The 27,000-nt window shown below is 40.7% G+C and overlaps 1 protein-coding gene across 1 annotated transcript in view; it reads left to right on the forward strand.

Annotated features, from left to right (window-relative positions):
• The first annotated feature begins 3,880 nt into the window (after positions 1 to 3,880).
• The window catches only part of LOC133544235 (aldehyde oxidase 1-like), a 30,321-nt gene continuing 7,201 nt past the window's right edge, over positions 3,881 to 27,000 (forward strand). The window contains exons 1-24 of the mRNA XM_061889384.1: positions 3,881 to 4,027; positions 8,666 to 8,723; positions 8,843 to 8,939; positions 10,345 to 10,453; positions 12,377 to 12,503; positions 12,623 to 12,684; positions 12,757 to 12,819; positions 17,321 to 17,401; positions 17,490 to 17,634; positions 17,733 to 17,825; positions 17,900 to 18,051; positions 18,974 to 19,067; positions 19,134 to 19,243; positions 19,340 to 19,524; positions 19,688 to 19,850; positions 21,089 to 21,166; positions 21,239 to 21,408; positions 21,485 to 21,611; positions 21,691 to 21,813; positions 21,889 to 21,985; positions 24,179 to 24,303; positions 24,377 to 24,510; positions 24,577 to 24,664; positions 24,726 to 24,812. Of these exons, the coding sequence (XP_061745368.1) occupies positions 3,974 to 4,027; positions 8,666 to 8,723; positions 8,843 to 8,939; positions 10,345 to 10,453; positions 12,377 to 12,503; positions 12,623 to 12,684; positions 12,757 to 12,819; positions 17,321 to 17,401; positions 17,490 to 17,634; positions 17,733 to 17,825; positions 17,900 to 18,051; positions 18,974 to 19,067; positions 19,134 to 19,243; positions 19,340 to 19,524; positions 19,688 to 19,850; positions 21,089 to 21,166; positions 21,239 to 21,408; positions 21,485 to 21,611; positions 21,691 to 21,813; positions 21,889 to 21,985; positions 24,179 to 24,303; positions 24,377 to 24,510; positions 24,577 to 24,664; positions 24,726 to 24,812 (2,622 nt within the window). The 5' untranslated portion in view covers positions 3,881 to 3,973. The remainder of the gene's footprint in view (positions 4,028 to 8,665; positions 8,724 to 8,842; positions 8,940 to 10,344; positions 10,454 to 12,376; positions 12,504 to 12,622; positions 12,685 to 12,756; positions 12,820 to 17,320; positions 17,402 to 17,489; positions 17,635 to 17,732; positions 17,826 to 17,899; positions 18,052 to 18,973; positions 19,068 to 19,133; positions 19,244 to 19,339; positions 19,525 to 19,687; positions 19,851 to 21,088; positions 21,167 to 21,238; positions 21,409 to 21,484; positions 21,612 to 21,690; positions 21,814 to 21,888; positions 21,986 to 24,178; positions 24,304 to 24,376; positions 24,511 to 24,576; positions 24,665 to 24,725; positions 24,813 to 27,000) is intronic.

A 27,000-nucleotide genomic window follows, 5' to 3' on the forward strand; every position in this document is an offset into this window, starting at 1 on the left:
AATATCAGTGTATTTTTCTAAACTAATGTGTATATATATATATATACACACAATGTATATATACATACATACAGACATATATATAATATATAATATCAGTGATTACAAACAATTAATCACTTCTATTTTATATATATATATATATATGTATATATATATATATATATATATATATATATATATATACATACAGACATATATATATATAAAACATAATATCAGTGATTACAAACAATTAATCACTGCTATTTTATATATATATATATGTCAGAAAAAACAGAGGCTATATCATCCTTACAAGCCTGCTGGGGATTTAAAGTCAGGGAAATCTGCGAAACAGGCTTGTAGGGATGATATAGACTCTGTATGTTTTCTAAACTGACGTAGACACACACACACACACACACATATATATATATATATATATATATATATATATATATATATATACTTACAGACATATATATATAAAACATAATATCAGTGATTACAAACAATTAATCACTGCTATTATATATATATATATATATATATATATATATATATATATATATATATATATATATGTCAGAAAAAACACAGAGGCTATATCATCCTTACAAGCCTGCTGGGGATTTAAAGTCAGGGAAATCTGTGAAACAGGCTTGTAGGGATGATATAGCCTCTGTATGTTTTCTAAACTGACGTAGACACACACACACACACACACATATATATATATATATATACTTATATAATATCACAGTGATTAACAACAATTATTTGGAGGCAGCCACCACAGTTAGTATACTTCACACAAAACTCACAATTTCTCCCTAATTTTTGCTTCAAAGCTAATGAGGATTTTGGCAAAATAAGGGTCATACTTTTTATTGTTTGTTATGTATTTTCTTACTTTTAGTACGCCGTGGAGACTGTTAGATAGCCTGCTGGTCATTAAACACTGCATGCATGTATGCAGGGGAGTGCATAAACTACGGCCACACACTTATATATTGTCAAAATACAAGCATGTTTTAATGTGAGTTTATGAGCTGGGGTATGTTTAAAACTATATTTAAACGTATTAATAAGGATTATTATGTCAAAGAAAACTAATGTCAGAATGACCTCGATGCATGGCAACACACGTCCTTGGTAGCAAACATGGCGCCTGCTGTTCAGTTGGCCATACACTCTTTATACACGACTGACCGTGTCCTCACTGTGCAGTAACATAGTACTTGAAGACAGCAAAACCAAATGGGATGTGAGATGAAAAAAACAAAACAGAAAATGCATTAAAGAAGTATTTTGGGGATTGAGAATGTTGTGTGTCATCTCTAGTTAGTTCTTGTTTACAGTGAATGAGCAAAGTGTTAATCACGATGGGACTTTTCTGGGCAAATAAAGGAAAGTTTATTTGCATTTAAGTCTGACCTTAAAACTCATCTGTATACTCTAGCCTTTAAATAGACCTCCTTTTTAGACCAGTTGATCTGCCGCTTCTTTTCTTTCTCCTATGTCTCCCCCTCCCTTGTGGAGGGGGTCCGGTCCGATGACCATGGGTGAAGTACTGGCTGTCCAGAGTCGAGACCCAGGATGGACCGCTCGCCTGTATCGGTTGGGGACATCTCTACGCTGCTGATCCGCCTCCGCTTGAGATGGTTTCCTGTGGACGGGACTCTCGCTGCTGTCTTGGATCCGCTTGAACTGAACTCTCGTGGCTGTGTTGGAGCCACTATGGATTGAACTTTCACAGTATCATGTTAGACCCGCTCGACATCCATTGCTTTCGGTCCCCTAGAGGGGGGGGGGGGGTTGCCCACATCTGAGGTCCTCTCCAAGGTTTCTCATAGTCAGCATTGTCACTGGCGTCCCATTAGATGTGAATTCTCCCTGCCCACTGGGTATGAGTTTTCCTTGCCCTTTTGTGGGTTCTTCCGAGGATGTCGTAGTCGTAATGATTTGTGCAGTCCTTTGAGACATTTGTGATTTGGGGCTATATAAATAAACATTGATTGATTGATTGATTGATATATATTGATATATATATATATATATATATATATATATATATATATATATATATATATATATATATATATATATATATATAATTTTCCACCACAAGGGGGCGATATTGACGCGGTTGCATCCCACTCAATACGCCGACCCATCATCAAAACTTTCGGGAAGATCGGAGCATGTGGAAGGATGTTATAACTGCCGTAATTTTCCACCACAAGGGGGCGATGTTGGCACCACTGTAGTGATGCGGGTGCCTCTCACTCAATACTCTGACTCATCGTCAAACATTTCAGGGAGATCATCAAGGGTTGGAATTGGGAGTAAATCACCAAAAATGATTCCGGGGCGCGGCCACCGCTGCTGCTCACTGCTCCCCTCACCTCCCAGGGGGTGATTAAGGGTGATGGGTCAAATGCAGAGAATAATTTCGCCACACCAAGTGTGTGTGACAATCATTGGTACTTTAACTTTATGATCTGAGGATGTGTACGGTAGTTTTGTTATAATTTTCCACCACAAGGGGGAGACAAAGGCGCCACAGTAGTCATGCAGTTGCGTTCCACTCAATACCCGGAACCCATCCATCCATCCATTTCCCACGCAACAGTTTCCAGCTTGGACTGTTTGGTTTCACTTGAATCGGTACCAGGCAGTATCAAAGGAATTCGGTCGGTACTTCCTAAAGCACTAAATTCGGTACCTATCCCTACTGTGAACTCTCGCTCTACTCTGAAATCCTTCCCCTAAAGGTTGGTCGCCCGTCCATGACATCATCACTGGTGGTTCTTCTCATAAGTAACACAAGTTCAGCACAGATAAGGGCAATGGCTTTCATATACAAATACAAGTACGTCCATGTGACAGTTGCTCACTGTCGTGCGGGTTCAATGGACCACCAAGGAAGGACATCTTGCTCCCCGGTCGCTTTTCAGCCGCTGTTGTTGTCGTCTCTGTCGCTCCTGCTCTCCAGGCACTGCTGCGGGCTCTCCTCCTTCTCCCCTTTTATACATCATGAGGAGAAATGTTAATTGTGTACCGGTGCGCGATCCACGCACCTGAACTTGACTGCGGAGTCGCTCCCGGCACGGCCCGCCTCTCCGCTCGGTCGTCATCTCCGCCTCCTCGCCGCCATCTTGGGCCGGGTTCCAGCGTGCCCTCCCGCTCCGTCGGCTCCGCCTCTCCACAGTCCACAACTGGTTTATCAAAAAGGGATCTAAGTAGTATTAAAAAAACATTTTTACACTAAAAGTAAATTATTATTTTGTTATCCTCGCAGTGAGCATCCTGTATTCGCATTGATTAGACAACAAGAATTTGAAGTATAGAAAATAATTCAGTGCCTCACCAGCCTGCATGAACCTCACCCCATGTGACAGGAATTTGATTATGCAAGATGTGTAAATAGACACTCTAATCATTCTACGTTTTAGATGTGTTTTAGGAAGAAATATGATGTTCTTCAAAACCTCACTAGAATAAAGAAGACACCATTGTCTTTATGCCCGACATACTTAAAAGTGAGTTCATGGTTCAATTTGTGAAAGGCCTGTAAAAGATCCCCATCAGATAACAGCAAGTGAAAAAATTAATTAGGAAATAAAGTCAACTTCATTTAACGAAAGACAATATTTGTTTTGATGGGTGCTCCTTTTTGATCGCCGGTTGAGTCCTGAGCTGAAATTATGCAGAAGCTTCTGTAAATAACTGGAGGGATCATTTGGGGGACAAAACCTGCTGTAATAGAATCACATCAAAACTAATATTTATTAATATTTGTACATAAACTGGTTATTCACGCCACCTTCTATAACAGGTCAGAGTATTTAAAGTGGGGTAAATAAACTGGGACAGCTCGGCTGCTTTAAAGTTCTCCGCACTCCCCTTCCGGTTTTTATTTACAAAGTGTCTTCACCGGGAAGGTCAGCATTTCGAGGCCCCGCTGGTGAAAACTATCGACGTGACAATGTCCGAAGCTGCAGAAAGAGACACTTTATGTTTTTTTGTCAACGGGAAAAAGGTAAGTGTGTCTATTGTGTGTTTTTATGTTGCTGCTTTTGTAAGAAAAGCGTTCACCTGCCACGTCTTAAGATGTGCCAACCAATAATAACCGATGCAGAGGTCATTATATACGTGTTAAAAACACTTGGCTGTAGTTGTACAATAACACAACATCTATGTTAAATATCTCATGAATGTCCGTCAACAGTGAGTATCTTATTATTTGTAAAGGCAGGATAGGATGTTTGCAAGTCAATTATTGTTACAGTTATGTAACACAGTTCTTCCCATCATTTATTAAGCTAAGATACATACTTAACATGTGAATCATCACCAAAGAAAAAGTCACAAAAAGTAAAGGTAAATACACAGGTTAATATGTACCTTCCTGATGGACAGGTGTCAAACTCCAAACTGGCCCACCACATCTTGAAAGCCTTGAAATGATATAAAAGCATTTACTCTTTTCTTACTAAATGTATTTGTTTGTTCCATTTTTGATGGAAAAAAATACATGTACTGCATTCAATTGCATATTTATTAAACTATAATATCTAATAAAGCAACATCCATCCATCCATTTCCTACCGCTTATTCCCTTTCGGGGTTGCGGGGGGCGCTGGCGCCTATGTCAGCTACAATCGGGCGGAAGGCGGGGTACACCCTGGACAAGTCGCCACCTCATCGCAGGGCCAACAAACAGACAACAAGCAGTGGGAGAGTGGCCGTGCGCAACCCACCTAGTACCAACCTCGTCACGTCCGTTGTGTCCTGAGCAAGACACTTCACCATTGCTCCTGATGGGTGCTGGTTGGCGCCTTGCATGGCAGCTCCCTCCATCAGTGTGTGTGTGAATGGGTAAATGTGGAAGTAGTGTCAAAGCGCTTTGAGTACCTTGAAGGTAGAAAAGCGCTATACAAGTACAACCTATTTATTTATTTACTTTTTTGCCCCACTGTATATAGCTAGAATTTACTGAAAGTCAAGTATTTCTTATATATATATATTTATATATATGAAATACTTGATTTGGTGAATTGTAGCTGTAAATATACTCCTCCCCTCTTAACCACGCCCCCTGCCCCTAATCCAACCACGCCCCCCACCTCCCGAAATCGGAAGTCTCAAGGTTGGCAAGTATGACTTTTGTAGTTATTTCCCCACATTTCTACACAGTAACTCAGATATGTTAACACTAGTGAGCAGTAGAGAATATGTAGTGATTTTTGGTCTAGAACATGTTTTGCTAAATGGATTAAAAAAACCGCCACAAAATATGTATTTTAAGTGCTCTACAGCAAACTAGCTTGCTATGCTAGCATAGTATGAATTGTGACAATTAGCATGACTGACTTTTGGCCATAAAACGTCCCAAATTACATCACAGCTAACAAATAATACAACTCAATCGAATATTAACATACTATTCAGCGATACATACCGATGATACTTTGTTTGGCATGAGATTCGAGCAGATGAAGACGTTTGCAATCGTCACCGAAGTAGACTTGAAAGGACCGCCATTTTGTGGCCTGCTAACACGGACATTACTGTAAACTAAGCAATGCTGCCTCCTGCTGTCTAGAGGAGGAAGTGCACCTCACCGGGGCGGTTTAGCTCGGTTGGTAGAGCGGCCGTGCCAGGAACTTGAGGGTTGCAGGTTGGATTCCCGCATCCGCCATCCTAGTCACTGCCGTTGTGTCCTTGGGCAAGACACTTTACCCACCTGCTCCCAGTGCCACCCACACTGCTTTAAATGTAACTTAGATATTGGGTTTCACTATGTAAAGCGCTTTGAGTCCCTAGAGAAAAAGTGCTATATAAATATAATTCACTTCACTTCACTGTTGAATTCCAAAGTGAACTTAAAGGCCTACTGAAATGAGATTTTCTTATTTAAACGGGGATAGCAGGTCCATTCTTGGTGTCATACTTGATCATTTCGCGATATTGCCATATTTTTGCTGAAATGATTTAGTAGAGAACATCGACGATAAAGTTCGCAACTTTTGCTTGCTAACAAAAAAGCACTGCCTCTACCGGAAGTCGCAGACGATGACGTCACATGTTGATGGCTCCTCACGTTCTTCACATTGTTTATAATGGGAGCCTCCAACAAAAACAGCTATTCGCACCAACAAAAAGACAATTTCCCCATTAATTTGAGCGAGGATGAAAGATTCATGTTTGAGGATATTGATAGCGATGGACTAGAAAAAAACAAGAAAAAACGCGATTGCATTGGGATGGATTCAGATGTTCTTAGACACATTTACTAGGATAATTCTGGGAAATCCCTTATCCTTCTTTTGTGTTGCTAGTGTTTTAGTGAGTTTAACAGTACCTTATAGTCGGAGGGGTGTGTCCACAGGTGTGTCGACGCCCAGTGTCTCAGGGAAGTCGATGGCAGCTTTATGGGCGGCACAAGCTCAGCTGATCTCCAGTAAGAAGCGACTTTTTAACCACAATTTTCTCACCGAAGCCTGGTGGTTGACATTCGGTCGGGATCCATGTTTGCTGTGATCCATTGTAAAGTTTCACCTCCGTGAATTCTAAACAAGGAATCACCGTGTGTTTGTGTGGCTAAAGGTTAAAGCTTCCCAACTCCACCTTTCTACTTTGACTTCTCCAATATTAACTGAACAAATTGAAAAGGATTCAGCAACACAGATCTCCAAAATACTGTGTAAATATGCGGTTAAAGCAGACGACTTTTAGCTGTGTGTGCGCAGCGCTCATATTCCTAACAGCCCGTGACGTCAAGCGTACACGTCATCATTACGCGACGTTTTCAAGAATAAACTCCCGGGAAATTTAAAAATTGCAATTTAGTAAACTAAAAAGGCCGTATTGGCATGTGTTGCAATGTTAATATTTCATCATTGATATATAAACTATTCGGGTGGCATCCTGACCAGATGCCCGAGCCACCTCATCCGGCTCCTCTCCATGTGGAGGAGCAGCGCCTTTACTTTGAGTTCCTCCCGGATGGCAGAGCTTCTCACCCTATCTCTAAGGGAGAGCCCCGCCACTCGGCGGAGGAAACTCATTTCGGCCGCTTGTACCCGTGATCTTATCCTTTCGGTCATAACCCAAAGCTCATGACCATAGGTGAGGATGGGAACGTAGATCGACAGGTGAATTGAGAGCTTTGCCTTCCGGCTCAGCTCCTTCACCACAACGGATCGCTACAACGTCCGCATTACTGAAGACGCCGCACAAATCCGCCTGTCGATCTCACGATCCACTCTTGCCCCACTCGTGAACAAGACTCTGAGGTACTTGAACTCCTCCACTTGGGGCAGGGTCTCTTTCCCAACCCAGAGATGGCACTCCACCCTTTTCCAGGAGAGAACCTTGGACTCAGACTTGGAGGTGCTGATTCTCACTCCGGTCGCTTCACACTCGGCTGCTAACCGATCCAGTGAGAGCTGAAGATCCTGGCCAGATGAAGCCATCAGGACTGAGCTTTTTTTTTTTTTTAAAGAAGGGCCTAAAATGAACAAACAAAAAAACATAAACAACAATAAAACTTATAATTGACGGATAGATCTGAAGTTGATGTCGAGATTATTGTGTTAAAAGTAAACAGCAAAAAAATGTATAATTTATTTTGTAACACTTTAATGAGTAGGACCCTTTTGGATCCCCAATCATTTTTGTGTGATTTGTTTTTTAATGTCATTGCTCAAAAAATAATAATTAATTAAAATCAATGGTGTTATGAGTTATTGACCTTGTTAACGCTCCAATTATTATATAATGTCAAATATTCCACTTAAAAAAATTATTGGGTGAAAATATGGCATATTTTGTCATTTTTCCATAAAAAAAACGTTTTTTTTGTGACAAAAAGAGCACAAAACTTAAATCTTTAAAATAATTATATTGACAGATAGACCTAATGTTGATCTAGAGATTTAAAACTTGAATAATAATCAAAAAAATAATACTGAACAATGATACATTTTTTAGCCCTGCGATGAGGTGGCGACTTGTCCAGGGTGTACCCCGCCTTCCGCCCGATTGTAGCTGAGATAGGCGCCAGCGCCCCCTGCAATCCCAAAAGGGAATAAGTGGTAGGAAATGGATGACACACTTTTAATATTTTTTTGACCAAAACCCTTTGGGGCCCTGAGATCAAGCCTGAGTGGAGGCCTAAATGTTTATATACACATATTGTATTGTTTTTTAAAATAAAAAATATCAAAATGGCTCCCGCTTGCTTTGATTTTTCAGTGTGTGGCCCTCAGTGGATAAAGTTTTGACACCCCTGATTTAATTAAATGATTCTGTGCAACTAAATGTAGCTCACGTACTACTACAGTTTGAGAAGACCACCACAAGGGTGGTGGACGCAAATTATAATCATCATAGGTTTTTAATAAAAAGAAAAAGAAGCTAGTCTATGTCGTGGTATGGGTTGTAATGATCAGACAGTTTATACAAGCAACAGACAATGCGTGGGATTCTTTATTTGGGCACTTGATTTTGTGGAATGATACATGGGAAAACGGACCAGTTTGTTAGGCCTGAGACAGTATATGAAAACCAGGAAAACCAAATCATACACAAAGTAGGGCGTACAAAACATCAGGCTAACATTGATTTGAGCTGATCTCGCTGCATGCTGGAGTTAATGTTACTTTACCAACAGGTGACTGAAGAGCACGTGGATCCTGAGACCACGCTGTTGTCCTTCCTGAGACAAAAGCGTATCCTTTCACCTCACAGCCGCAAACAGGATCATCTGATCAAATTGTTTATCTATGTTGTATCAAAAGTGTCTCACACTTTTTTTGATGCATGTTTTTTTTTCTTACCGCGACACCAGTGAGGTTAACTGGAACCAAATATGGCTGCGGAGGAGGAGGCTGCGGTGCATGCACCGTGATGGTGTCACGCTATCGGACTTCAAACAAAACCATTGTGTATCCTTTAAGACTCAGTTTACCTGGGGGCCAATGGACGCAGAGTCAGGGTGAAGCTGGGCCGCAAGAAAAGATGTCTTGAAAAAAATGTTGCATACTCCTCAGCATGTCTAGTTGTACAATGACGTTACAAATTCTATCCCCAACTTTCTCTGTGCAAATAAGACACGTTGAGGTGGCCCTGTGATCAACAAAGAAATATTGCATCTCCCACTTTTCCTGGAATTGTCTTTGCTCATCACAAACCTTTCTCTTCATCTTTGAAAAAGACATGTTTGGGCTTGTGGAATATACTTGTATTTAGCCGTCGCACGGAGAATAAGGTTATTTCCGCAATGTGTGTCGTTCCGCTTTTCCTCCCTACAGCAACACGGCGGTCGGCGGATAATAGCGATTATCGAGCACAAAAAAGTGACGGCTCCCGGAGTGTTCTCCGTCGTCCGATAGAAATATATGTAGTGTTTATCGTGTGAGGTAATTCAAATTAAACAATAAAAAAAACAAATAACAGTTAGAATTGGTCCAGGCTATGAAGGACTGTTATTGCTGATGGACAGGTGTCGCGGTGTGACTGCAGCCAGGCACATAAGAAAACCCTGGTCTCCATGGCAACGTCTCTGTTGCTTTCACTCATTGGCCGCTGTTCCACTAACGCAGGGGTAGGCAACCCAGAACGTTGAAAGAGCCATTTTGGATCAAATCACACAACGCTGTCAAGTGCCATTTATATAAAACTTGCTGGTCCCACTAACATTAAACTTTCATATTAAGTTGGGGGCCGCAAAATAACGTCTCTCGAGCCACAATTGGCTGAGACCCCTGCTTTAAGATGAAGAAGTGTATTTCATTGTCCCCACATCTGCGGTCCCCTCCAAGGTTTGTCATTGTCCCATTGGGTTGAGTTTTTCCTTTCCCTAATGTGGATCTGAGCCGAGGATGTCGTTGTGGCTTGTGCAGCCCTTTGAGACACTCGTGTTTTAGAGCTATATAAATAAATATTGATTGATTGAATATAGGACATTTTTAGTACTCAAATAGGGAGTACAATCTTTGCCATACCACTGGATGGAGCCCACGTACCACCACAGTTGGAGAATCACTGTTGTAACTAATACATATTTTGAATAGTCAATGAAAGGAAATTATGATTATAGATTGTTTTAAAGTTTTTTATTTACAATATTTACAAAATCTTTGTTAGATTAAAGTATTGCAAACAAATACTTTTTTGTTACGCTGAAAAAATGTTTTCTTTTCAGTGTCATACTTTATGAAGTTCTGATGCAGGCCGTTCCCGGGCCAACAGAAAACAAACTGTGGGTCTCAAATGGCCGCCACTGATGTGCATTAATGGAAGCTTGTAGAAATGATTGTTGTCTTCAATGCACCTTCACCCACATTTCAGTCATTACTCGGCCAACGCCTGCCTGATGCCACTCTGCCAGCTTCACGGAGCCGCCATTACCACCGTTGAGGGTGTTGGGAGTACCAAGACCAGGATCCACCCTGTCCAGGTAAGACCTGGATGCTCCTTGTGCTAACTTACTCCCATATTACTATTGTGTGCTAATGTTGTGATTTGAATTGACTCACTATAAGAAAAGGTTCATTACTCATTCATTACTTAACATGCAGTCTTTACGTTTGCCCAACGCAAGGCTCCGTATGTACATTGTTAACTATCTATGTATATCTCTGCACTTTTCCAACCAACAAGGCCACAGAGTCCTTGGCTGCAACCGTGCATATTACAAACCCCATTTCCATATGAGTTGGGAAATTGTGTTAAATGTAAATATAAACGGAATACAATGATTTGCAAATCATTTTCAACCCATTTTCAGTTGAATATGCTACACAGACAACATATATGAGAAACTGATCAGGCGGGCCGGTTCTACAATCGGAATGAAACTGGACTCACTGGTGACGGTGGCAGAGAAGAGGACTGTGGACAAACTAGTGAGCATCCTGGATGATGCCAGTCACCCTCTGCATAGTGTTATCAGTAGCCAGAGGAGCCTGTTCAGTGCTAGACTGCTTCATCCCAAGTGCAGGACTAATAGACTCAAGAACTCCTTTGTCCCACACGCCATTAGACTGTACAACTCCTCTCTGGGACGGGTGACGGGGGGTATTAGGATGACAGGGGATGCAAAACATTAACAGTGCAATACGTTTTCATAACATGGTCACTACTGCCTACTTTGTCTTGTTATATTCTTATTTTACTGTTATATTGTTATTCCCATTGTTTTTATTCTTTTTGTAATATTTCTCTATTTTGTTTCCTTTTAAACCCCCATTATTTACTTTTACTTTTTTTTTAAAAATTGATCTCAACTGTACACTGCTGCTGGAATTTAAATTTTCCTGAAGGAACTCTCCTGAAGGAATCAATAAAGTACTATCTATCTATATATCTATTTGAAGTTCAAACTGATAAACATTTTTTTTGTGCAAATAATCATTAACTTTAGAATTTGATGCCAACAACACGTGACAAAAAAGTTGGGAAGGATGGCAATAAATACTGATAAAGTCGAGAAATGCTCATCAAACACTTATTTGAAACATCCCACAGGTGTGCAGGTTAATTGGGAACAGGTGGGTGCTATGATTGGGTATAAAAACAGCTTCCCCAAAAATGCTCAGTCTTTCACAAGAAAGGATGGGGATAGTTTTTCAATTTTTTGTACAAAATGTGTGCTTTTTTAAGGTTTAAAGTTACAAGAGACACTCAAAACGTTGATAGCAAATTCATAAAATAGGTTGATTTGATGTTAAAGATAATTGTGAAGTGAATTATATTTATATAGCGCTTTTTCTCTAGTGACTCAAAGCGCTTTACATTGTGAAACCCAATATCTAATTTACATTTAAACCAGTGTGGGTGGCACTGGGAGCAGGTTTGGTAAAGTGTCCTGCCCAAGGACACAATGGCAGTGACTAGGATGGCAGAAGCGGGGATCGAACGTGGAACCCTAAAGTTGCGGCACGGCCGCCCAACCAACCGGCCTATAGCTATAAGTTAGTTTTTTTGAGTTTTTTGTAAATATTTTTTACATACATTTTCAAATGGTGCCTGTAACGCGGGAGTAAAACCGCTGATCAAACAAAACAGAAACGTCATTGATGTCTTTATTCATCCTTTATGACATGAATAAGATTTTCTCATTTCTTAATAAGGTTCAAGATCAGATTTTTTCCTTTTTGTATTCTGTAAACACTTTAAGTTTGAACACTTTCTTAAAGTGTATAATTTTCGCTTGATTTTTTTGCTTAATCCATTCCGTTGTATAAACCTCAGGGTTCAAAGCTTGGGAAAAAAGTAGCGGCCTACAGACCGGAAAACACAGTAATTTTGCTGGCAGTCTCGTAACTGTGGTTGAGAAAGATTTTAGATTTGTCAGTAGCAGTGCGTGATGTGTTTCCAGGAGCGGATAGCGAAGGCGCATGGCTCCCAGTGCGGCTTCTGCACTCCAGGCATGGTGATGTCTATGTACACCCTTCTGCGGAACAATCCTCAGCCCAGCCTAGATGACATCACCGAGGCGATGGCTGGTACCGCTTAATTATCATACATTTTTGTTTCAACCCTTCAGAAGCTTCGCTGCATGAATTAGGCATTGATCAAATTATATTTCAACATACTCAACTTGACCTTGGCTTTCCTGATTCAGGGAATCTGTGCCGCTGCACCGGATATCGGCCCATTGTTGACGGCTGCAGGACCTTCTGTCAAGTGCAGTGATTTCTTCTGCAGTTTTTAGCTATTTTTTAAATGCTTCAACTAAAGTATGTTTAATCCATGCAGGATGCCAACTGCTGCCAAGTCAACGGTGAGAAAAACTGCTGCAGCGAGGAAGAAAAATATGATGTAAGTTGAGATTTTATCCCGAGGAATAAAGGGAGATATTTTTTTATGTGCAGTGCACAGATCACAGTTTTGTTTTAAATTGTATTTATTACTGTACATGTGTATCTAAGATCTTAACAAACGTCAAACATGATATGTCTTCCTTAATGTGGATTGACTAATAACCATATTTTTTTTCTCCAGTATTACGGTATTAAATAGACCAGCGGTGTCAAACTCATTTTAGCTCAGGGGCCGCATAGAGGAAAATCCATTCCCAAGTGGGCCGGAATGGTAAAATCATGGCATGATAGCTTCAAAATAAAGACAACTCCAGGTTGTTTACTTTGTTTTACTTTGGCCCAAAATAGAACAAGCACATTGTGAAAACATACAAATCACAAATAATCCTTTGGGAAAAAAAACCCTTCAAGTTTGTTGAAAATTCAGAGGAAATTGGTGCCGTTTCTAAAGCACAATGAGTTTAGATGTGGTCTCAGTTTATCTACAAAGCCAGGATTAAACTTTAAATCTTTCTGGGATTGAACAAAAAACACAACCTGTAACCTCTTCGAGGTATCAAACACCTCCTTTGTCATGTCCACATATCAATCCAGAGTTAACTGAATACAAACCGTGAGAATCGGAGGAAAAACTATTTAAAAGGGTTGAGTTTTCTCACTATATTTTCATACCTAGTTGGCGCCTGTCGTGGCGGTAATCCTAGAACCCGTTGGTAGAACACCTTATTTCACCGATTTGGTCCATGTGCCGCCTCTAATGGCTCTGATATTTCAAAGCGTTTTGGGTGTATAGAGAAGAGTTTTATCAATCTATTATTATTATTAATGTTATTATTATGGAAAAAGGACGACAACGAGGCATCTTGCAATGGTAAAAGTTGATTTTGTAGACAAAAAAATTATTTTCAAGGTAAAAGTGGATTATCCGAGTACACTAGATACTACCGTCTATTCTTAAAACCCACAAAAAGACATTATTGGGGAGTAAGGGTGCCAAATAACGATGCGTTTGAAGCGGAAGACACAAAACGGCAGATTTTAAGTTTCCACGCTTTACTTTGTACCTCTTGCTGGTCCTAACAGAATTGCTATTGTGACATCCAGTGGACACATTCAGAACAGCAGTTTCTTTCATAAAAAAAAAAAGCAACTCATTTTAATACTTGGCAAACTCATACGGCGGGCCGGATAAAACCTGTTGGCGGGCCTGATCTGTCCCACGGGCCGTATGTTTGACACCCCTGAAATAGACAGTTTGAGTTTAATTGCCCAATCAAGTTTGCGTGTTGCGTATTACACACGCTTTTAGGCCCTAAGAATGTTTACTTACTTAAAGTGCAATTACACATCACAACATCTTGACAAATAATCCTCCTGCTGAAAAACAGGGAATTTACTTGAGATCAACCTTCCCTCTAAGGTATGCGCCTGTGCAATTGCACACTGCTCACGCGTCCTCTGCGCACAGCAAATCTAGGACGCGCACAAAATCGAATAAAAATATATGCGCATAACAGTGTGCATGTCTGCCGTCGCTCACATGTGCGCCACTGAATGCTCAAGGAGTTTTGGCGTTTGCTCAAACATGAAAAATTGGAGGGGAAATTGCTTGATATAGTGCCCTCTGCTGGATTCAGAACTGCAGCACTCTCATCGCAGGTAGAGCAATAAAACTACATTAAATTTAAGTAACCATTAAAGAAAGGAAACAACAACAAAAAATATTCTGGGGAGTGAATGTCAAACCACAATCAAGCAGGGGTCTACTGTAAACTAAACTCACTATCTAAATACTAGTACACTACTTGACATTTGTACACAACAAATGCCATTGTAACTCTATTATGCTGATAAGTATGCAACTATAAGTGTTTTTAAGCTTTTTTAGGAGTATTTTTTTCCTACTACTTGACTAGAATAACAATCATATTAATGCAGGAGTAGTTTGCAATAATAAATAACTGTACTTCTGAATAATTTGGTTTTATTAATTTGGTGAAAACTAACATCAGCAATGTAACAACTTTCTCCAAGTTGAAAATAGACATTTAACATATGTAGAACATAATATGAGTTAATCAATTCACTTCACTAGCGCTCCTGAATGTAAACAAATGCCATGAGTGGGTCACAACTCTACATACACAGACATTGACTATAACAATGCCAAGTACACGAACCAATACTGCAATGATCACAGCGATATGTTTTTATCATCACAAAATATTTTGTCTTTTATATTGTTGAAAAAACCCATGAAATAAGTCCCTTGACACAGGAGAACTTTAATTATGACCAATGTATGACCATCTAACTACAAACCCCGTTTCCATATGAGTTGGGAAATTGTGTTAGATGTAAATATAAACAAAATACAATGATTTGCAAATCCTTTTCAACCCATATTCAGTTGAATGCACTACAAAGACAAGATATTAGATGTTCAAACTCATAAACTTTTTTTTTTTTTTTTTGCAAATAATAACTAACTTAGAATTTCATGGCTGCAACACGTGCCAAAGTAGTTGGGTAAAGGGCGTGTTCACCGCTGTGTTACAACACCTTTTCTCTTAACAACACTCGATAAACGTTTGGGAACTAAAGGAAACTAATTGTTGACGCTTTGAAAGTGGAATTATTTCCCATTCTTGTTTTATGTAGAGCTTCAGTCGTTCAACAGTCCGGGGTCTCTGCTGTTGTATTTCACACTTCATAATGCGCCACACATTTTTGATGGGAGACAGGTCTGGACCGCAGGCGGGCCAGGAAAGTACCCCTACTCTTTATTTATGAAGCCACGCTGTTGTAACGTGCTGAATGTGGCTTGGCATTGTCTTGCTGAAATTATCAAGGACGTCCATGAAAAGTATGGCGCTTAGATGGCAGCATATGTTTTTCCAAAACCTGTATGTACCTTTCAGCATTAATGGTGCCTTCACAGATGTGTAAGTTACCCATGCCTTGGGCACTAATGCACCCCCAAACCATCACAGATGCTGGCTTTTGAACTTTGCGTCGATAACAGTCTGGATAGTACGCTTCCCTTTTGGTCCGGATGACACAATGTAGAATATTTCCAAAAACAATTTGAATTGTGGACTCGTCAGACCACAGAACACTTTTCCACTTTGCATCAGTCCATCTTAGATGATCTCGGGCCCAGAGAGGCTGGCGGCGTTTCTGGAAGTTGTTGATAAATGGCTTTCGCTTTGCATAGTAGAGCTTTAACTTGCACTTACAGATGTATCGACAAACTGTATTTAGTGACAGTGGTTTTCTGAAGTGTTACTGAGCCCATGTGCTGATATCCTTTAGAGATTGATGTCGGTTTTTGATACATTGCCGTCTGAGGGATCGAAGGTCACGGTCATTCAATGTTGGTTTCCGACCACACCCCTTACGTGGAGTGATTTCCCCAGATTCTCTGAACCTTTTGATGATATTAGGGACTGTAGACGTTGAAATCCCTAAATTTCTTGCAATTGCACTTTGAGAAACGGTGTTCTTAAACGGTTTGACTATTTGCTCACGCAGTTGCGGACAAAGGGGTGTACCTCACTCCATCCTTTCTTGTGAAAGACTGAGCATTTTTTGGGAAGCTGTTTTTTTACCCAATCATGGCACCCACCTGTTCCCAATTAGCCTGCACACCCGTGGGATGTTCCAAATAAGTGTTTGATGAGCATTCCTCAACTTTATTAGTATTTATTGCCACCTTTCCCAACTTCTTTGTCATGTGCTGCTGGCATCAAATTCTAAGGTTATTGATTATTTGCAAAAAAAGAAAAAGTTTATCAGTTTGAACATTAAATATGTTGTCTTCGTAGCATTTTCAACTAAATATGGGTTGAAAATGATTTGCAAATCATTGTATTCCATTTAACACAATTTCCCAACTCGTATAGAAACAGGGTTTGTACTTAGTATTGAATTGATACCATCAATTGTAGTTTCATCCAAATTGTATGTTAAGTATCAAACAACGAAAGAATTAGTGATTCAATTTTTTTACAAAAGTGTAGCTAGAACAAGTTAAAACTTTCAACAGACATTAACAGTGAATGCACAAGCACATAAATAATCAATTTTTTACTGTTTGTCCCTCATAATTTTGAAAAAATAATAGAATGGGAAATGACACAATATGTTATTGCATATGTCAGCAGCCAGTTGGTAGCCTTTATTTACTTACTTACCACTAAAATTGAAGTTGTCCAGTATTGTTACTATCTTATTTATTCCCAAAATTATTCTTTGATTGCAATAAGAAAAATATATTTACTGTATCAAAAGCTTTTTTGTTAAAATAAAACCAATAATGGCATTTTTTTTTGTGGTTCCCTTTATTTTGAAAAGTATCAGTTTTGGTATACACCGGTGCCACAATATTGGTATTGGAACAACCCTGATCCCTAGTACTGACTGTATCATCGCTTAGTGACCACACATTTCTTGTTTATATTTGTATATGAATGCCTTACATTGTCTCTGCTTCCCAGGAAACTCCATTGCTGTTTGACAAGTTGGACTTTCTGCCACTGGACGCAACACAAGACCTGATCTTTCCCCCGGAACTGATTGTAAACCCAAAAAGTGTTCCATTTGCTGGACTACTCACTTTGCTCCCTCAGACAAGACAGTCCAACCCGTCTGTGTTCTTACCCCCAGCTGATGGCGGAAACAGACAGGCCACAGACACTCACATTTCGTGGGGAGAGGATGACCTGGAAATCCCCTGTTCTGCTAGAGGAGCTGGTCCAGCTCAAGACCAGCAACCCAAAGGCTCCGTTGATCATGGGGAATACTAATTTAGGTCCAAATGAATATGTCATTTGAGGATTAATTCTGATAGGAAAAAAACCAGGATGCAGGCTGGGTGCAATTTGCTGATCCTTGTGCTTGGTGTCAAAGGTCCGGATATGAAATTCAAAGGCATTCTGCATCCATTGGTGATATCTTCCATCCGAGTATTGGAGCTCTTTGAGGTGACTGAGACGCCACATGGTGGGTAAAATCTATCAGGCTGTGCTTTGATCATCTGATCAAGGTCCATGTCACTAGTTATTGGTTCTCTGTAGGTGTTTGTTTGGGAGCGGGCTACACCCTCTCCGAGACCCGGGCTATTTTAAATAAGTTTTGCAGCCAGTTTCCAGAGGAGAAGACAGAGCTGTTCAGAGCGCTCATCAAGCAGCTAGGGAATTTGGGAAGCCAGCAGATCCGCAATGTTGCTGTGAGTAGACTACCCAAAGGCATTGTTTGTGTGTTTAACCTTTATTATGATTTGATTTTGCACTAATTATTATATCGTGTATTCCAAACATTTTTGTTGTAAGTATCTACCTGTCACCTTCACTTATGGTTTTCAATGCAAGTTATCCATCAGTTCGTTCATAGAAAAATATAATAATCAAACGCGTAGGTTATTGTATAATTGTTATGGTTTAACTAAGGGGGTGACAGCAAACGGACACCAGGGGAAAGTAATGTACAAATTATTAAATATAAAGACAAAGTATACATACTAATACCAAACAATAATAATAATAAACAATACTAATAAACTATAGAATGGTGTGTGACAAAATCCAAGAGTGTATGTGTGAGACTATGTGTGTAGATTAGCTGTCAAATGTCACCGTAAATGTTGAATGAGGAAGCAGACAGAAACCAAAGAGGGCAAGGCAAAAGGAGTCCTAGATACGCGAGGGGTCTGTGGGGCAGAGAGAGACATCAGAGTCCGGGGGCGAGCGAGGAGTCGGGAAACGAGGGAGGCAGTCCAAATCCAGGGCAACGGAAGGGAAACACTGCGAAAACACGGGAGAACAAACAAGGATGTCAGAACACGAGAGAAAAGCGCAGAGAGAGAGAGCATAAGCCTTACGGTATCCGATAGAGAAACTAAGTTCCCGCGCCGATCCTTGGGTCCACTGGTCCTTTATTGAACATGCCCTCATCAGCACCAGGTGAACAAATTGGAAAATACGTGCAGGCTTGTCGCTGCGTGGACGTGCTGCGCTAAGCGTGAACCGCCGCGGAGGAAGACGCAGACTGCGCGTGTGCCACAACAATAATATTATCATGAAGTGATTATACATTTATATTTCTGTGTCACAAAGGCTGTGAATTGTGTGTCACATGTTTTCATTTTTCAGACTCTTGGAGGAAACATTATGAGTGCATATCCAAACTCTGACCTAAACCCAGTTTTTGCTGCCGGTAACTGCAGCGTGAGCGTCATCAACATTGGTAAGATACTGACAAACAGGAACTTTCACCATTTCAGCAAGTCACACGTTTATTCTGCATCACCAGAAGGAAAACGGGAGGTTCCACTCAATCAGGACTTCTTTGTGAGCCTTGGGAAGACCATCTTGAAGCCAGAGGAGATTGTTGTCTCTTTGCTAATCCCTTTCTCCAGAAAGGTGAAAATGTTGCTTTTGAAAATACTAAAAAAGTACACACATAAACATACTAAAAACAGCATAAATATATGGTGCCATGTCATGTTTGTACTGCAGGGAGAGTTTGTTCGAGCGTTCCGTCAGGCTCCAAGAAAGGAGAGCGCATTTGCTACTGTGACCACTGGGATGCGAGTCATGTTCTCTAAAGGGTCCAGAATAGTAGAAGATATCAGTATTTACTATGGAGGTGTAGGCGCGACCACAGCCAGCGCCGCCAAAACTTGTGCTGCTATCATTGCACGGTCAGCCATGTTTTATATAGTACCACAAGATTAGAGCATTCTTAATATTGTTTCTGTTAGTTTTGACAATCCATCTTCATGACAATCCATGTAGGATGAATCCAAAGCAGTGATTATAGATTGTTGATGTTTCACCATTAATTTATAACAAAATCTTATCCAGACCGTGGAATGATGAAACCCTCAGCAAGGCTTATGACATCCTCATCAAAGAATTTGATCTCCCACCTTCGATTCCAGGAGGAAAAGCAGAGTTCCGTCGCTCTTTGATTCTCAGTTTCCTTTTCAAATTCAATCTAGAGATCCTTCAGACCCTCAGAAAGATGGTAAGCACCTGCTGCATGGTCCAGCCTACCTCGTTTATAAGGGAAAGGTTGGTTAGGTATTCTCAGTACATTGAATGGATAGCTACTGGATCAAATAATAAATCAAATAAATTTACGCCCTCGGCAAACCATCCCTTGTTTACTGACTGCATTCGAAGTAAGAAGGCTACAGTATCACCTTAGTTACATAAATCCCATCACAAAAAACATTTGTCACTGCCAAAAAGCCGAGTACTTAAAGGGGAACTGAACTTTTTTTTTTAATTTGCCCATCGTTCACAATCATTATGAAAGAAATAACGATTGATGTTTTTGTTTCTAAATATTAAACAAATGCGATCAAAAGTTCGCTTACAATGGAGCCAATGGCAGCTGGTGCCATGCAATTCTGCCTATAAAACCCTTGAAAAAACATGATACATGATCTACAATTAACATTCAGGGAGCAAGGAAGTGAGAAAGCAGCAGACCACTCGATGATGTAAACATTGGGACACGGTAGTGATGACGGCGCCGCTATAAATAGTTTGTCTGTGTGAGCGCTTATAATAACAATATCACTAATACTTGGTTAAAATTCAAGTCACAAATTTCAAATTGAGTATTGTTGGCGGTTTTTGAATGGTTAGTTACTGGATTTTCGAGGCACAATGGAAGACCTCCAATTGTCTTCGCTGTTAGTGGAATTTTATTTACGTTTGTTTGTGTGTTAGAATGCATTAAAAAAAATCCATCCGCCGCCATGTCTTTCATAATGATTGTGAACGATAGGCAAAATTTCCAAAAAATTGCAGTTCCCCTTTGAAGGGTTACTTTGAGGAACACCTCAGTTATGTAAATCACAACTTTGGAACACAGTGTCCTATGTTTGCTAGCAAGGTTAAAATGTCAGTGCAAGTATCTGTGTGTACAATGGTCCAAGTTCCTTTATACAACAGGAGCATTCTAGTGGTATTTAGGGAATTGTAGAAAAAAATGTTTGTCTCCCAAGTTTTGAACTCAACTTGGGGGCCGGTATGGTCTCATTCCCGGGCTGCATTTGGCCCCTGGGCAGCCAGTTGAATAGCGCTGCTTTAAATACTTATGGACTGATGAAGTCTGCTAGCTGAGGAGAAACATCTTTAAGAATATCTGAACAGTCCACTTGTGGTCAATTCTCAGAATGATGCCTTGAGAGTACAGTGCCCTTTGGATGAATGAGAATTTTTGCTGGCATGGTAAATTATTGTTTTTTGAAGAACGTGATTGAAGAGGAAGCCATTGAGAAGATTGAGCCTCTGCCCAGAGAGATCCAGCGGAGCCATCAGGAGTTCAATGTCAGTATAGGTCACCATTTTCTCCTTCAAACGCACATATTCGTCAAATAAGCCTGGCTGCCTCTTCTTCAGAATGTCTCTGAGGGCCAGAGCGAACATGACCCGCTGGGCCGACCCGTCATGCATCGATCCGCCATCAGCCAGGCCACCGGAGAGGCAGTTTACTGCGATGATCTCCCAACAATTGATGGCGAACATTTCCTGGCTCTGGTCACCAGCTCAAAAGCACATGCCAAGATCATGTGAGGAAAAATGATTCTGGACATCAACACATTCAACATGTTTTGCATGACTCATGTTTTTCTTTTTTTTTAACAGAAGCGTGGATGTGAGCAAAGCCCTACTACTTCCTGGTGTCATTGACGTCATCACGGCCAAAGATATTCCTGGGAAGAAATCCCGCATCATTTGTGGTTATGATGAAGACGTGCTTGCTAGGACACAGGTCAGTCATCTGTTAATCTTGGATGTAATTGTCAGCAGAGGCAGCAGAAAATGTGCATGTGCTAATTCCGTGTGTCCAGGTGTCATGCATCGGTCAAATAGTGTGTGCTGTCTTGGCGGACTCCAGAGTTCATGCCAAAAGAGGTGCGTCAGCAGTGAATATCAGCTATGAAGACTTGCCAGACCCGATTTTTACGATCGAGGTGAAGAAAAAACACCTATCTGGTTGTACATCGTTGCCGGGTTCGTGTTAAGTGGTCTTACTCTCACTGTTACAGGACGCCATTAAGCAGTCATCCTTCTATGAGCCACGGAGAGAGATTGAGAGAGGAAATGTGACAGAGGCCTTCAAGGGTGTCGATCTGATTCACAAAGGTGAAAGCCTTTCAACTCTGTGATGTTAAACATGTCATGATCCGTTAGCCGGGTCATGGCATGATTTATGTTTGGTAGTTTCTTATGTGTTTGTCTGTTTCCTGGTTGCACCCTCTTTCCCTGTTTACCGTCGGTTTCCATGGGCACTGATTCGCCTCATCTGTCTGTGTTTAGCAATTAGTGTTCCCGCCCAGTGTTTTGGTTAATCACTCCCCTTTATAGTTTCCTGTCACCCAGCATTAGTTGCTGGGCCAATGTTTGCTGTAGGCAACATTTACGTTTCTCCTGTTTTCTCTCCTCGCTGTAGTGTTATTTGTACAGTCTTGCTTTCCTCGTTTTTTCACCCTTGGTGACATTTTGGTTTTGTTTAGCTCCACGCTTGTTGGCGTCCTCAGTTTGTATTTTTGATTCTGCCTCCACGCTACTCCAGCTTTCTTCCTGCGTTGGTGAGGAACACAACAATCGCAGCCATGCGTCCTAAAGACATAACAAAACAGCTGTATTCCAGCCCTTACAGTAATCTAATGCTGTTTGTTGTGTTATAACACTTCATGATTATGTCGTACTCCCATAAATTACTTTGAACAATTGTTTCAACCTACTCTTAAGTTGTTTCGTTCATTAAACACTCGCTCTAGTTCTGTACAGCTACACTGGGGAAGGTCACAAACCTCCTGCGCTTTGTCACAACTCCCAAATGCAAGGAATCAATCAATCAATCAATGTTTACTCATATAGCCCTAAATCACTAGTGTCTCAAAGGGCTGCACAAAACACTACGACATCCTCGGTAGGCCCACATAAGGGCAAGGAAAACTCACACCCAGTGGGACATCGGTGACAATAATGACCCAGTGGGACGTCGGTGACAATGATGACTATGAGAACCTTGGAGAGGAGGAAAGCAATGGATGTCGAGCGGGTCTAACATGATACTGTGAAAGTTCAACATGATACTGTGAAAGTTCAATCCATAATGGATCCAACACAGCAGCAAGAGTCCCGTTCACAGCGGAGCCTGCAGGAAGACTCCCTTTTAAGGTTAAGTGCCAAAGAAATAGGAAGGCCACCCCCATGCATGGGAAACCAGACACTGTAAAAATGCTTAGAAATCGGAGAAATGTTGATCAATTCAAGTCAGAGCCTCTCAACCACCACGATTATCATCAAGGATAAAGATGGTATCGCAAACGTGTGTTCAATTTGGTCTTGGATGGGAAAAGCAACGAGGCCTTCCATGCCATTATGGAAAGTTCTGGAGAGTTCCTTTTATCATTTCGAAATGACTACTCCGAAGGGAATAAGCGATAGCAAATGGATGGATGGATAACCAAAAAGCAACAAACAGACAATTGCTTTGGCGCATGAGGATGGAAGGAGGAGCGATGAATGAGCTGCTGCTACATTTGGGTTTGGGCTGCAACTAACAACTATTTTTATGATCAACTAATTATCGACTATCTTAACAATTAGTTGACTAATCAGATTATAAAAATCATACCCTTTTTTTCGCTGTATTTTAGAAATTTTTTAAATTCCGCTTGAAATACTTGATTCAGTGAAGCATAACAATGCTTTATAACAATTAGGGAGGTTTGTGTCATGTTTGTCCTACTACAGAAACCATATTAAAACAAAAAATATATTTTTTCCCTTCATCTTTTTCCATTTTTCATACGTTTTTGAAAATGCTCCAGAGAGCCACTAGGGCGCCGCTAAAGAGCCGCATGCGGCTGTAGAGCCGCAGGTTGCCGACCCCCGCTCTAGATGTTAGACATGCCTCCGTTTTAAATGCTCCTGAATCACAAAAGTACTGCCTTTAAAAGCAAGGTCTGGTTTGACATGTTTAGGGAGAAATGTTCCCATACTTTTCGTGTTTACCCCAAACTTTATTATCCATCGCACCCTTAATTTGGGTTGAAATGTGCTTTATTATCCTCATTGGTGTGTGAAGTCTTTTCAATAGCCTCATTGAGAAATCTTAGTTTGTTCCTTCATTTTCGCAACTGCCGAAAATGATGGCAGGCACCCAATTTTGTGACGTCAATTTTGTGAGGAATGCTCATTAAATGCCATTGTATATTATTTTTCATATAATGTAGTTATTTACGAAAACATTTAACAAAGACAAGAATTTTGGACTGAAGACCACGTGCTCTATTCTATTTGAAAACATTTGGATATTTTCTTCAGGTGAGATTCGTATAGGCGGCCAGGAACATTTCTACCTGGAGACCCAGAGCATGTTGGTGGTACCAGTGGGAGAGGAAAGGGAGTTAAACGTTTATGCGTCTTCTCAGTGGCCAACAGCACTTCAGGTACTTCAAGACCATCCGTTATGTATTTCCTCCCTTGTGACATCAGGTGTGCTGCCATATGTTCTGCCTCCAGATGGCCGTTGCTGAAACGTTGGCCATCCCGTTTAACCGAGTCATCTGTCACGTCAAAAGAATAGGCGGGGCATTTGGAGGGAAAGTTGTAAAAACCAGCATACTTGCTTGTATCACGTCTGTGGCTGCGTGGAAGTAAGTATTCCCAAAAACCTAACTGATGTTCTTCATCACTTCAAACTTAGTGTTACTTTGTTTCAGGAACAACTGTCCGGTCCGCTGTGTTCTGGAACGAGGTGAGGACATGCTGATCACTGGTGGACGTCATCCTGTGCTGGGTAAATACAAGGTATTGGACACATTTGTACAAATCCGCAGACTCTTCAGTTAACAACAACAGTTGTTTTTAGGTTGGCTTCCAGAACGACGGAAGGATCCTGGCGGCAGATATCCAGATCTACACCAATGCTGGCAATGCAGTCGATGAATCAGTCTTTGTGAGTGACATAGGTTCACTCTTTATTAGTCTTATTTTTCCACCGAGCAGTCCAGTTCCCAGAGCAATCAATTGATCGCAACAGATTGTCAGGTTCTAGTTGTTTTAGTCTAGAGCTGTCCCTTTCCGCAGGATGAGGAGAATCTGACGCTCCATCTCGGCCTACTGAATGTTAGATCACTATCGAAGGTCTAAGAGAAGGTTGTTTATGATCAACTTCTTCCTTATCTTAACTCAAATGATATCGGGGTAAAACTCCAGTCTGATTTGAAATCACAATATTGCACAGAAACTGCCCTTTTAAGAGTTTTTAATGATCAGCTGTTACCTGTGGACTAGGGTCAATCTGCCGTTCTTGTGCTTTTAGATTTGACTGCTGCTTTTGATAACGTGGACCACAGCATTCTTTTAACTCACTTTGAGTCTTGTGTGGTTTAGAGGAACATCTCTAAAATGGTTCCAATCATTTTTGACCAGCAGGAGTTTTTCTGTAAACCTAGGCCAATATTCCTCCTCTGAGTCTGTCCTTAAGTATGGTGTACCCAACGTTTCAATTTTAGCACCAGTCCTCTTTTCTTTATGTATGCTTCCCCTGGGTGCTGTTTTAAAAAAGTACAATGTCTCTTTTCACTGTTTCGCAGATGATATCCAGATATATCTGCTTGTAATAGGGAGCAATACTCAGGTTGCGACGACTATGCTTCAGAACTGTTTGCATGATGTGCAGGAATGGTTGGGGGCTCATTTTAACCTGCTCAGTGGCCTTGTGGTTAGAGTGTCCGTACTGAGATTGGTAAGTCGTGAGTTCAAACCCCGGCTGAGTCACACCAAAGACTTTTAAAGAAATTACCTGTCTGCTTGGCATTCAGTATCAAGGGTTGGAATTGGGGTTTAAATCACCAAAATGATTCCCCAGCTCTCCTCACCTCAAGGTGATGGGTCAATTACAGAGCGTAATTTCAGTGTGTGTGACTATCAGTGGTACTTTAACTTTAAATCCTTGTATTTGGTCAAACAAACCCGCTGCTATAGGTCCCCTGTCCTCATATTGCCACGAATCAGCAAGGAGCCTTGGAGTCACTTTTGACAGCTTGCTTAAGCTGGACAAACTAATTAGCTCTGTCATTAAATCGAGCTTCTTTCAGCTAAGACTCCTGGCAAAAATAAAACAGTATCTTCCACAGGCTGACTCTGAAAGAGCTATATATGCATTTGTGACGTCACGACTGGATTACTGTAATTTGTTGTCCGTAGGCCTGGATCAGCGCTTGCAGAACTCTGCTGCCCGTCTTTTAACTAAAACCAAACAGCGTGAGCACATCACCCCTGCAGTGGCTTCCCTTTCATCGGCTCTGAATTACTTATAGAATTAATTTAAAACTGTTGCTTATTGTTTTTAAATGCTTACACCAAGAAGCCCCGCCATATCTTATTGAGATGCTGCAACCTTATTGTCCCAGCAGGACTCGGAGGTCTTCAGACCAGCTCCTCCTAACTGTCCTAAAAATTAGGCTAAAATGAGAGGATATATAGGCTTCTCAGTGGAAGGGCCCAGACTATGGAACAACCTTCAAATATCGTTTAGGTCCTCCCAGTTCCTGAGCCAATTTAAATCTAGGCCAAAAACATAGTTTTACTCCCTGGCATTCAAATCAATTTTGTATTTATTTATTAAATTTTAGTATGTTAGTATTTTAGGTGATATATTCTGCAATTTAAGGTTTATTTTACTACTGTATTTTATTCATCCTCCCATTTTACGATGTAAATGTGCCACTTTTTTATGTCTCTACAGCACTTTGGCCTGGGGTTGTTTTTAAATGTTATATATATAAATAAACTGAACTGAACTGAACTAATCAATATAAAATCATTGTTTTAATTATTTCTTATAGGTATCACAGAAAAAAACAGTAATACAGAACACGGGGAAGTGCAAAAATATTTTACATTAAAACATGATTTTAAAGCATCTTAAGAACATACATTGCAATGTTTAACTGCATATATTCTTATATGATAGTCTGTAAACAATTATGGCGACTACCGTTACAACGTGCTTGCTAGTTAATCCTACAGTATATGAAAGAGTAATCTATTAAAGGGGCTTGCTCGCACCCAGCCCAAACCTGGGGCTGATTCTGTCGCCAGTTCCGTCCAGGCTTCAGCAACGCTGGTCAGCTATTCCC

The sequence above is a fragment of the Nerophis ophidion genome, linkage group LG27 (genome assembly GCF_033978795.1).
Source record: "Nerophis ophidion isolate RoL-2023_Sa linkage group LG27, RoL_Noph_v1.0, whole genome shotgun sequence".
Classification (NCBI taxonomy): domain Eukaryota; kingdom Metazoa; phylum Chordata; class Actinopteri; order Syngnathiformes; family Syngnathidae; genus Nerophis; species Nerophis ophidion.